General features: G+C 32.4%; 2 protein-coding genes across 5 annotated transcripts; one reads left to right on the top strand and one right to left on the bottom strand.

The window, feature by feature from the left end:
- The first annotated feature begins 95 nt into the window (after positions 1-95).
- LOC117681132 (outer dynein arm-docking complex subunit 3) lies at positions 96-6,470 on the top strand. Of its 2 annotated transcripts, none has more exons than XM_066076549.1 (13): positions 96-286; positions 404-525; positions 989-1,066; positions 1,202-1,366; positions 1,601-1,705; positions 2,058-2,180; positions 2,289-2,414; positions 2,502-2,532; positions 2,676-2,788; positions 3,029-3,189; positions 3,677-3,839; positions 5,310-5,444; positions 6,031-6,470. In XM_066076549.1, the coding sequence occupies exons 1-13, from the start codon at positions 196-198 to the stop codon at positions 6,250-6,252; spliced, it is 1,635 nt and encodes a 544-aa protein (XP_065932621.1). In that variant the 5' UTR covers positions 96-195; the 3' UTR covers positions 6,253-6,470. The 2 variants fall into 2 exon arrangements, with proteins under 2 accessions (XP_065932621.1, XP_034300243.2); XM_034444352.2 differs by having other exon boundaries at positions 102-286; positions 6,105-6,470.
- A 3-nt stretch (positions 6,471-6,473) lies between these two features.
- Positions 6,474-11,405, bottom strand: LOC105333946 (uncharacterized). Of its 3 annotated transcripts, XM_011437189.4 has the most exons (17): positions 11,255-11,405; positions 10,870-10,981; positions 10,549-10,638; positions 10,337-10,475; positions 10,161-10,233; positions 9,669-9,723; positions 9,478-9,569; positions 9,325-9,382; positions 8,902-8,927; positions 8,670-8,819; positions 8,513-8,570; positions 8,085-8,182; positions 7,940-7,997; positions 7,710-7,805; positions 7,445-7,540; positions 7,200-7,240; positions 6,474-6,925 (listed from the first exon to the last, which is right to left on the bottom strand). In XM_011437189.4, exons 2-17 carry the CDS (start codon positions 10,942-10,944, stop codon positions 6,811-6,813), a joined length of 1,320 nt encoding a protein of 439 aa, XP_011435491.3. In that variant the 5' UTR covers positions 10,945-10,981; positions 11,255-11,405; the 3' UTR covers positions 6,474-6,810. The 3 variants fall into 3 exon arrangements, with proteins under 3 accessions (XP_011435491.3, XP_065932624.1, XP_065932623.1); XM_066076552.1 differs by lacking the exon at positions 7,445-7,540; XM_066076551.1 differs by lacking the exon at positions 7,710-7,805 and having other exon boundaries at positions 11,255-11,404.
- Positions 11,406-12,535: the final 1,130 nt, after the last annotated feature.

The raw sequence follows: 12,535 nt of genomic DNA on the forward strand, positions 1-12,535 counted from the left end.
ACACATTGTAGAAAAGAGAAATGACTTATGACGTTATGTATAGTTTAACGTTAACGTACGTTCCGTTTGACGCTAAAATTAATTACTATGACGTTGTGTTTTACGCTAGTTTCGTAGAAACCCACAAATAACAGGAAGACCTTTTTCGGCCGGATGTCTCTACAGGTTTGGATTGAGCACTTCAAGTAATTAATCATGCAGCAAGATAATACGTTGCCGTCTTTGGAGACCACCCAAACAGCGCTCGATCAAATTGAGGAACTCCGGGGGAAAATTCATCTTAAAGGTATGATCATGAAAAAAAAAGACTCAAAATAAATTCATTAGCGTCGTTTGATAGAAAAAAAAGTAATACGTCAAGGTCAGTTTAAAGAAATTTATATTTTTAAAAACTTTATAACAGAAAGAGATGCAAAGGCGTGTTATGAAAGTGCGGAAACCAGGAAAATATACTATGAGAGACTGATTGCCAAACTAAGATCCGAAAACAAAAACAAGAGAGTGCAGTTAGCCAAGAGTATCAATGTAAGCTTTCCAGATTAATAATACATGTAGTGTACTGAATTTTTCTCGGAGACTGTTAAACTTCGGTTATTATTTGGTAATTTATGAAAAAAAAAGAACAGAAGATTTATCAAATAGATCTATGTGAGTTTTATCGGTATAAACATGTTGCATGTATAAGTAACGCTAATCAAGCTATATGTACAATTTATTTTATAGCTAACAATATGAGTTATCGCTAGCTATAGGTATCGATGTCTATATCGATGTACATTAAGTTATCGCTACTAATGATATCATATAATATTTATCATCGACATACTATTTACTCCTATTTTTCTTAATAATAAAATACGGGTAGTTCTGGACAACAAAACTAGTAATATAAGTACATACATACACTGCACATTACCCATGATATAATAATCATAATACATGTACCAGTGTAATTCGTTTACTTATCGTAAGTACCCATTCGTTTTAGGGAGACGAAGAAGTAATCAGAACAGTGTTTAACAACAGGAGAGAGGAACTGTTGTCCATGCAGAGATGCACAGTTGAAGTATGTCGATCTATGGTTACTTCACCCTCTCTCTCTCTCTCTCTCTCTCTCTCTCTCTCTCTCTCTCTCTCTCTCTCTCTCTCTCTCTCTCTCTCTCTCTCTCTCTCTTTATTTCACTGTAAGTGTTTTGAACAGGAAGCGATTAAGACCATGGACCAGAAGGTCTGTGAAGCCAGTAAGCGCCTCAACAATCTGCTGTACCAGAAGGCGGACCGAGAGGAGAGATACCAGGATATGCAGACGCGGCTCAACAGGATGATGGAGATCGACGCACAGGACTATGATTTCGAAAGGAAAAGAGTAAGACAATAGCTTTTTAAAGTGTATGATAAAATGGGACTTCATTTTTGAAGCAAGACTTACATGTTGTAAATTTTGAATTTACTGGGTTGGTGTAAATACAAAATTTATAACATGACATAAATACAAAATTTACAAGTTGTCATCATGTTGTAAATTTTGCATTTACACCCACCCAGTAAATTCAAAATTTACAAAATGACATGTCTATGATTTTCCATCCATATTTTTCAGGAAATTCGAAGGCTGCAAAACGAAATGGATAAAGCCAGAATTAAATACGAAGCTGCCAGAAACATCACCAAACGGTATCAGGAAATCATGCGCTACATGGAAGAGGTATATATGGTGTAAACAGTTTATAAATCTATTACTATTCAGAATGGAGAAAAGAAAAATTCAACTTTGAAGAGGAACTTTTTTTATATACGTACCGTAAAATACCGTAAAAGATGCATCTTTTTACAATAAAAGATACCTATGGCTACATAACAAAAATAAAATCTTTTATAAATTAAGTTTTTTTTTCTTCAAATCAATAATAACGGTTATGCAACACACCAAAGAGGTAACAGTTGCTCTGTGATTGACTGAATACACGCCCTATGGTTGGTTTATTAATATTACATGTACATGAAAAAGAGTCAAAATACAATTTTTTTGTCTGTTTTCCCTTCCCTTCCATTTATAGGAGTGTCGCCTTTACCCGGCGCGTCTGGACACCATGGAGTCGGCAGTGGTTCAGGCCCGGCAGGAAATCTCCGTCTTACGGCGAATGAACAAAAAAGCTGTTAACAGCAAAGAGGAAGCAAAGGTATTCCAGATTTTAGAACCTCTTAATCCCGTTGAAAATCTCAAAATTTTGTCATATACAGCTAGGTACATTTATGCTTACGTACTTTAATTAATTTTCGTGCTCCAGAAAGAGCTTCATTTCATGGAGAGAGACATGTACCAAGCAAAACGTGCAAGAGACGCCCAGCTGAACGAAACCAAAAAGGAGGTGGAACGGCGGAAAGAACCGGTGGTGGAAAGGGTGGAAAAGAGGGTAAAACATTCCTACAGTTATAATAATGTCAATAAGTTATTTAATGGAGGTATTTCAAAGTTATACATGATATTTACATTTTTTCAGGCGAAAGTAAACATCATCATGGAAAATACGGGTAGGTTATTACAACAGTCCCATTTTTTTTTTATTAATGATTCGTTTTGTAAATTCTAAGAGAAAAAAAACATGTATTCAATTAATTAATATCATGTAGGAATTGAAGTTGCATTTGAATATTTGTCGATATTATGACTTAAGATGCAAAAGCAGCTAAACTTCAGACAGAAAAGTTTGAGAGGCAGGAACAGCTGTTAACACTTACCGAGGGATTCGAGAAAATCAAAAGCGCCATCAATGTGTCGGACATGGAGGTATTGAATGCTATTTCACATACAATTCGAGATATAAACATTTGTATTTATTAGGAATTGTTGGTAATATTACTTCTACATTAATTTGTTGCCTTATGAGACACTTGCATGTATGCATGTTTGCAATATTCGATTGAAATCAAATCTGTAGAACTACATATTGTAGATTCCGTATCACAAAGCACAATATATTCTTGTACAAAAATGTAAGAAGTAGAATGTATTAAATTATCTTTCTAGGACATTGTGTTCAGAGTAACAAACCAGGAATCCACACACGAACGATTGCTTCAACAGAAGAAAGAGAAAGAGCAAGCAAAACTCAGACTTCAGGAGGAACGCGAGAAGCTCGTGAAAATCTTTGAAGAGATGAAGTTCACAAGTCAGCGCCAACTTGCTAAGTAAGAAAAAAGTACATACATATGGTGTCCCGACAGGGTCTATTGCAGAAGTGTATTAGCACATTGTTATTAACGCGCTGTGGCGTTGTAACTTCGCACTAGCGCGTTGTCAATTTCGCCAATGCGTTGTTAAATTATGCGCAAATACACTGCTTTTAATGGTCTTTTTGGGACACAATTCATTTAAAAGATGCAAGCATGTTTTAAACGATTTGATAAAATCAGATATACAAGTAATTTTTTTCTGTGGGTCATTGGGGAATCATAGAAAAGTACATTGGATGCACGGAAAACGCACTTCATAAGGAATCTTATTCATGAATTGCTTGACTATACTAGTACTAGTATGTGTAATGTGTAAACTAGTCCCAACAAAATTGCGCAACTGATGTTGAGTTACTATCCCTGTGGATTTTGGAGTGCCAACAATAATGCGCAACTGATCTGAAACTATTATCACTATGGAGTGTTGTATTGTTTTGAGTAGAGGTAGAAAGATGGTGGATGACATGCACGAGTTCGTAGCAAAAGATGAGACGAAATGTGCAGAGGCTGTAAAAGAAATGCAGGAAAACGAGAAGTTACTGATAGACCTACAGTTCGGGATTGCCACACTTTATGATAAACTGAAAGATGTCAAACTAAAGCCAGTAAGTTCTGAATAAGTTCAGGTCAAGATCTAGTAAATGAAAGGCGCCCACAGGTTTATGGTATTCAAGATATGTTCGTTTAATGATGCTTCATAACAATATATTTGGTTCCTAGGGTGTACCGGGGCTTAAATATTTGGTAAACACAGTGAAAAATCATGTTTTAAACAACCATTTTCTATGAAATATGAAGGATAAAAGTAACAAATCTCGGAGTTTAGTTCATTTTTGTCTAATGAAATATATCTAGATTGCATACAGTCTCTCCAAAAACGGCATTAAACAAGCTCTTGACCTCCTCTTTAAAATGATGTCACATTGAATATAGGTTACGGGATAACTTTTCCCATGAATAAATATAGAATGTCAAATTATTGTTTTATTTTCTACATTATTCCTTTCAACCCATAGGATGCGTGAACAGATTCATTAAATCAATTGTGACGTCATAATGGTTCTAGCACCAAAACATATTAGGCCTATATATAGATCGAAAAGGAAATTCTTTGAAACAAAAATTTGGATTGCTAGTATTTTTGAAATTAGGCTAGCCCTACACACTAATACCCTAGCAATGATTCAATTGTGGACCTGACATGTTTGCTCTGTTGTAACCTTGTAACCTTTAGTGCATCGTAGTAAGTAAACTTATCACCATGTGTGGCTAGTTCCATTTATCAAAAAAGAAATGTTCTCCTTATACAAGCAATCGCTGGTTCAATACTGTCCACCTTCCATGGTTACCAGCAATTATGGTGCATTGTTATTGAATTTAACTCTTTTTATTTTTGCATTAATAGAGAGTATAAGCTCTCTTAGTTACAAATTTAACACGTTAGAATGTTGCTAGATTTTTATGTGAAAATGAACAAAAACTTAAGTTTACACTTACGATAAAAATTAGTCGTTAGATATCTTGTGAAAAGGGCTACTGTTGGCTGCCAATTGCCAGTTCGAATTGACACCATCCATTGATTTGTCATCTTCATTTGTTCGTATATTTTGTTTACTACGGTATTCATTAGGTGATATTGTTTGTATGTAATAATAATATCATATATGATAATAAAGACATGACAGTAAAGGCCATTCAATAAATACTCTTTTGCTAAATAAGCAATGTACATAGTGCCATGCTAACTGAACTGAAACATTGTTTACAAATTATGTTTGCATTTTAACTTTTAATTGAAATATGTCTTTAAAAATCGTGGATCTTTTTTATCAAAACATCCCAAAAAAACGCTGATATTTTGTACATTGGTGAATATACTGCTGGCAATAGGCATAAAGGATAGAAGCAAATGAATTTATAATTGCAACTGGCAGTAGTAAAGTATATAGAGATAGCTGTGGTTGAAGTTTCTACCTCACATCGACAAATTAAAATTGCAGTAATATAAGAGTACATGTTTACAGCATGTACCAGTACCTTGTAATGTGTATAAATCTATTTTGTTGTTTCTTTAGCCCTATCACAACTTTAGTAAGGGTGACCCGGTAGATGACTTGTCCAACTGTTCCCGTAAACTAGAGCTACTGGCTGAGAAGCAAGCCATTCGAGAGGAAGTGCCAAAATTGTCCAACGCATCGGACCAATTTCAGGTAAGAAACCGGTGACCAAAATACAAGCATTTGTACATGTAAACCTGTACATCTGGTCACACAGTGGAGATCTATTATTAGGGTATCTATTATTATATTTATTACATACATGTACTTATGATATGGAAAAGGGGTATTTATAAAGTATTTACTAAGTATGTAATAAATATGATAATAAATACCCTTTTCCATATCACAGCCAGTATCAGCCCTCGATCAGGGCCTTTGGCCCTCAGGCTGATATTGGAGTCTCGGGCTGATACTGGCTGTGATATGGAAAAGGATATGTATTATTCTCTTATTTATTACTAAGTATGTAATAAATATACTAAGTATATAATGTAGTAAATGTTGTGTAGGTGTCATATTTTATCATTATCTTTTTATATAAGTATGATTAATTGGTTTGTTTTATTAGTATTTTCATCGTTGATAAAGCATGACGTTAACATGCTTATCTCTAAATTAATAATCATTTCCGGGGAAAAAACCCAAAACTTTGCAACAAACTAAAAGTGAATACTGTTTAGTTATTCCTGATTGAAAACCTAGAACTTGGTTTTGCTTCTCATAATCTCGTACCTAGAACGACACTGCGTGGGTTTCCGAGGACGATATCCGACCCCTTTCTTACTGTTATCTGTCTATCAATTTGAACAGCTACACGCTTATCTGGAAAGCCAGCTCACTCCAGACAACGTCCGGATCCGCGCAGAGAGAGATGAAGGAAGCGATGAAGATGAGTTCCGCTTCGATCACGATCTCGATAACGAAGGTTTACTCACCAGGGAAGATATCAAAAGACTAGGAAGAGAGTTACTGAACTCCAAGCTCAAGCCTAAGAGGAAGAAGGGAAGGAAGCAACGAAATTAACATCCGCTTCGGAAACAACTGTGCGTGGTGAAAATAAAGACCAGAGAGCTCTAGCGATATTTTGACCTAGTTTATTTTTATGCAGCATTCAGGTTTTTGTAGAAAGGAATATCGTACAATAAAATTATATTTGAAAAACATACAACCACCACATCAGACGTTATCGTTATTGTTTTATTGACTGTGTTACTGTGATTCTTAAGAAAAATATATAAAGCATAAAGTATATAAGACTAGTTTTCATACAAATAACCTCGTTAATAAATACGAGAACCAAAACTTAAAGATTGCTTTTTGTGATATTTCTCGCTAAAGAAGAAAATCATGAATTTTCTTTAAAATGACTGAAAACTACTAACTAGTGATATGTAAAAAACATTTACATGCTTTCAATATTAAAATATCATATGAAAAATAAACATGTAGATTTGCATCCATACAGAGATAATGTTTTCCCGTTTTTCCTCAAAATGATTAACATAAAAGACCGGATTTAGAGGTGCTCATCTAAACTGTCGCCTCTGAGGTGCTTCCGGTACGATCTTGTTGAACCCAGTTTACTTTCCTTAAAGCTCCCTTTTAATGGAATTCTCGAAGTGTCGCCACAGCTACAATTTGAGGAAGAAAATAAAAATGTGATTTCATTTTTAAAAAAATAAAAATAAATTCATGATTTTCGTTGTTTGGTTGATTCACAAGTCAAAATGTGCGCGACGTCTAATGGATTTCCCCCCATATTTATGGTTTCCATCAATTTACAAATCCGCAAAAATGAGTTGAACATTTACTTTGTCCAAAAATAATTATTCAATCGAACACGATTCCGCACTATGCAGCTTTAACCTCACTGCACACAATAATTGATCGTATAATATAACAAACCTTTCATCATCATCAGTGTTGTCCGTCAAACTCTTCAATTCCTGTAAAAATCAAAACCCTAATGAATTGAATAAGTTGATTAAAAATAAATAATATACAATAATTTGATGAGGTTTAAAGCGGTTAAAAATGAAGAAAAAAACATTCATTTTTATAATATCTAATTTAAAAAAAAAGAAATAACATGCCATCACGTTATGTAACATTTAATCATCTAACATGTTATCATATATATTTTATGTCACCTTTTCTTTCTTATTAGTGTTGTCGTCGTCATTTTCTTCGTTTTCTCCTTTTATTAACTCAGAAGATGTCGTGCTGCAGCATGCTTTGTTAAAAGCCTACACATATTCATGAATAATATACAATAATATGATGAGGTTTAAAGCGATTAAAAATGAAGAAAAAAACCCATAAATTTGTATAATATCTAATTTAAAAAAAAAGAAATAACATGCCATCACGTTATGTAACATGTAATCATATAACATGTTATATATTTTGTGTTACCTTTTCTTTCTTTTGAGTGTTGTCATCGTCATTTTCTTCGTTTTCTCCTTTTATTAACTCAGAAGATGTCGTGGAGCAGCATGCTTTGTTAAAAGCCTACACATATTCATGAACAAAATTATAGTACAGTTTGGCAGTATACCTCATTCATGTGTACAATCAAGCAGACTGGTCATCAGACCTTATTTCTTTAAAGCTTTATTATAGTAAAAACTGGTGAAATTACTAACTTTCATCCAATTTAAATGTTCTTCCTCTTTGTTTTCCTCTTTGGCTTGAATTCTAAAACTGTCATATAGATAAAAAAAATATGATGATTTGAACTCCCTTTCTATACAAAAACCAAATTTTTCAATGACCCTATCATCAACTTACTGGAAGGTTCGGCCAGGAATCTGTACATCAAACCCGTAGGTTTTAGTGGATATAACTGAAACTTCACCCTCTTGAAGATTGACCACATTTAACGTATTCTATAACATTGAAGATATATATATATATATATATATATATATATATATATATATATATATATATATATATATATATATATATATATATATAAAAGAAAAAAAGCAACACTTCTTTTATTATATTTGTACCGGACACTGAGAAAATACTTTTGTGATATATATATATATATATATATATATATATATATATATATATATATATATATATATATATATATATATATATATATATATATGTATGTATATATATAATTTCAATATGAAAGGCTGATTTTAGGATAGAGGTATAAGAATTGATTTACGCTAATTATATTTCATATGTGCATTTACTTCTGTTTTGTTTGGGAGAGCGTATGAAAACTTTCCAATTTCCACACTGACAAAACGCCTGAAAAAAAATAAAGAATACCACGTCATAAAATGCCCTAATTTACCTTATGATTTCTGAATATACCACTTCTAAAAACTACATCACAACTTAACGTACTCATTCCAGACTTTGACTTTCGCATTTCCCCTTTTATCAAGGTAGCCTTGCTTTACTACCAAAGATTTGGGGATGGTTTTCCGTTTGATGCTCTTTCGAATAACATCATCTGGTAACACCTGATGAAATCCGGGTCTTTGGGGTGGGACTCTATTCAAATATAAAAGTCGAAATTGAAAGAAGTCAATGTCTTTGACTGTTCTTTGATAAAATCCTTATGAAATATCCATACCTGTCAGTTATAGCAGTTCTTATGCACTGAAAAGAGAAAATGAAATATTTGTTATGAAACCATAAAATAACACAATAATTCAATTATTTTTATTCTAGGATTGCGATAAGACAACTAATATAGAAATATTCCAATGCATTGCATGTGTGAGCATAATAGCATTCCTTTTCTGTCCTTTAATCTACAAGTTTGAAGTAATGACTTGGTAGAGGATATTGTTTTGTGGCATACTTTATGTTTCTTAAATTTTAGCTTAAAATTATTCCAGTTACTACTTTAATTTTAAGAGGGTGCATTTTGATTTCACTTTTAATAACTCGTCATTTTATTACATTCGAGCTTTTTTTTCAGAGCCTTACAAGAGTAAATTGATATTATTGTTTGTGATTGCCGTAAGCGTATCTGTTCACAAAAACAACTTACTTTTATCCAGTTATCCCGTTCTTCCTCTTTGTCTCGTACAGAGTCTGGAATCTGAAAACTAGACACAGTCTCTATCATTGAAAGCTATTCAATATATAAAGCTTATTCCATAAAAAGTTGACCTAAATAAAAAATTATATCTTTTGATTTTACCTGTAAGTTCTTTCCGGTACTGTGACGCTGAACTTGTCTGTCCCTATGGCCTCCACATGACATTCTATAATAGGCTCAAGTTTAATCGTTTTCTGAAATCAAAATTATTTTAAATTTTAAAAAAATATATATTTGCAAAAGATGGGTTTTTATTCACTTTAAATTATTTCAAACTCTTTGAATGATTTTACCTCTGATTGCTCTGGGTAATAGATTAAAAGTCCTCGTTTGATGCACACTTTTCGCCTAAAAAAAAGGAGGCTCACTCACCAATTTCTGTGCAAATCTTTTTTGTCAAAATACTTGATCATGTATGGTTAACTCTCTTGATATGAAATCAACGTTTCTGAGATCATGTATATAATTACATAGTATATGCTACTGGGTTAAAGGTGGTTAGCCTTTTACACTTTTTGCGATAGTATCTATTAATCATGACAAGATATAATCGAATGACCGATTGTTCCTTTCTTGAGAAAAGTTATCAGGCAAATCACAGGTGGAAAATAAAATAACGATGTATTTTTATAACTGATCTTCAACACTTTTCTTACTTGTAACATTTTCATTTCATTTCACATAAAATTGCTGTATTTTCTGGTTATAACGCATATCCAAGGCTAAATTGTAACATTCTTCAAGGATTATGCACAAGTTATTTTTTAAAAATAATTGTTAAATACCTGGCCCATTTTTCAAGTACGGTATTTCCCTTTTTATTCAAAAATCCTTCTTTTATTATGTAAGATCCTTCTTCTGTAAATCAAAAATATTTATCTGAAATATTGGGTTTTTGTGTATGTGCGTGTAAATTATAAATAAAAATGAAAAGGCTAAGAAGACCTTCCTGTCGACTTACTTGAGTAGATGCTAGGTTTGATCGCGTGTTGTTCTTTGATTGCTTCAATGTTTTTTAGGGTTTCCACTTTGCTCTGGGAATTTTCAGCCGACAATATTTTTTCAAGTGGCCCAATATTGACTGCTATTTGTAAATCATTCTGTACGAGAATAGACATAGGTATTGATACTTGCTTTACTCATTTCAACACCTCAATCACCACTATATCTTACCTTGCTACAGACTGTAAGATCTTGTACCATGCACGATTGTTTAACCTCTCCCTTCCTAATATATCTTACATGCCCTTCTTTAACGTTAATCTGAAACCAAAGAAATATGTTTTGATTAAAACATATTGTGCTGAAACAGCACAAATCGGAAACAAAAGAAATTAAACGTTTTTCTGCTTTATAGGGCTGAAACAAAACTGTGTTGGAACTAGCAAAATACACTATAAATTCACTTAATTGTTAGAAATTATTTATCAATGGATTTTTTGACAAAGTCGCCTGCTAATCTTGATTTTAGAAAAAAAATACATATACATATACCTTTAAGACAACACGTTGTCCTGTCGATTCCAATAAAGAAAATTCTTGGACATAATCACCTTCATCCTCCGCCATTTAGAAAAAAAAAAGCACCGGATGTAGGCAGCGAATGCTACGATTAAACAATTTATACATGATGCACAAACATCTAAAACTTCATGTGTACATAAAGGGTCTAGAGCTCTCAGAGCAAACATTGTACTGCTAAACAACATAAAAGTAAAACAAAGTACCGATAGAGGAGAGTAAAATAGATTTAACTATGAAAGTCCATGCCTCACCAAAATAATACAAATGATTGTTAAAAATCTCATTTGATAAAATAAAATATATACATGTAGGACAACACCGGGAGCTCAGTGAAATTTGATCACAAGCGACTTACCCTTACTCGCCTGGGGTTAGCTACTGTGTATGACTGTAGGATTCAGTGTTTGGGAAATCCAACACAAATATCTTCTTCCTTGTCTGTTCCGTAAAGCTTGGTTTTGAACCCTTTTCTGGGTAGATATTACTGATATTAATATTGATAATTTAATATTACTATAATTCCATGGTTTCATTATTGAAACGTTTAGATACGAAAAGGCATATATTCATGTAGTAACTATTATAATTTAATTCCCTGTAGATAATTATAAGATCTGACACTATTATTATATGTCCACTTTTTTTCTCTATTCTGATGTTGTTGTTATTTCTCAAAGTTGCATTTCTCGCCTGTCAAATAAAATACTATGAAAATAAATTTGGTCATTTGCTTTCTTTCTTCAAAGCATCGGTTATCTGTCTAAAATATAATCAAACGATAATACCACACTTCATTTTTCTTATGAATCAATTAAATTTAGAAATAGTGTATAATCAATATATTTTATAAAAGAATACAATTTTAAATTTAAAAAAAAACCCCAGAATTTGTAAGAGCATCGGTGAATAGTAGTAACTAGAAACGAATTGTTCTAAATCTATATATACAGCTATGTATGAGCGAGGAAGTATGGAATTTTTTCGGTTCCTAGTGACCTAAGGGGTCGGGAAGGAACATCTTAAGGATTCAAAATATAATATAGCAATTATAATATAGAAGCACAACTCTTGATGAAAAATATAGAAATAAAATATTTTAATGAAATAGGCAAGCTAGTTCCAAATACAATGTTACTGTTCATTTTTATTTTACATCTTGGTTTATTTTAGAATTATCAGAACTATAAGCCTTCGTAGTGATCTTGCACATTACGATTTCGTCTTACTTAAAAGGTTATTCTGTAGCCGTTTTGGGCAATTGACTTAGTATTATGTTTATATTACAATATATGTTGAGTACAAAAGGAATTTATAAACTCTTTTTTTTTTTTTTTTTCAAACATGTTATGTATTGTTTTAATTAAAAAGCAGGTAAATTTTGTTACGATTTCCTTTTTTTCTTTTAATGATAGCCTAACATTTGACACATACTATTAGAACGTTTTATTTATAGGTTTGAAAAATATGAACAAAATATTAATTTTTATCTAAAAATGATTAAATGAATAGATAAGTTAAACGTCCGATTAAAAATAACGGAAGGAAGCCATTATCTGTTGATAAGGAAAGGAAGCCTAACGTATCTATTGATAATCGACAAAATAACAAACCAGGAACTAAAAAAATTCTCCGCACA

This window comes from Magallana gigas, chromosome 2 (genome assembly GCF_963853765.1).
Source record: "Magallana gigas chromosome 2, xbMagGiga1.1, whole genome shotgun sequence".
In the NCBI taxonomy this organism is placed as follows: Eukaryota; Metazoa; Mollusca; class Bivalvia; order Ostreida; family Ostreidae; genus Magallana; species Magallana gigas.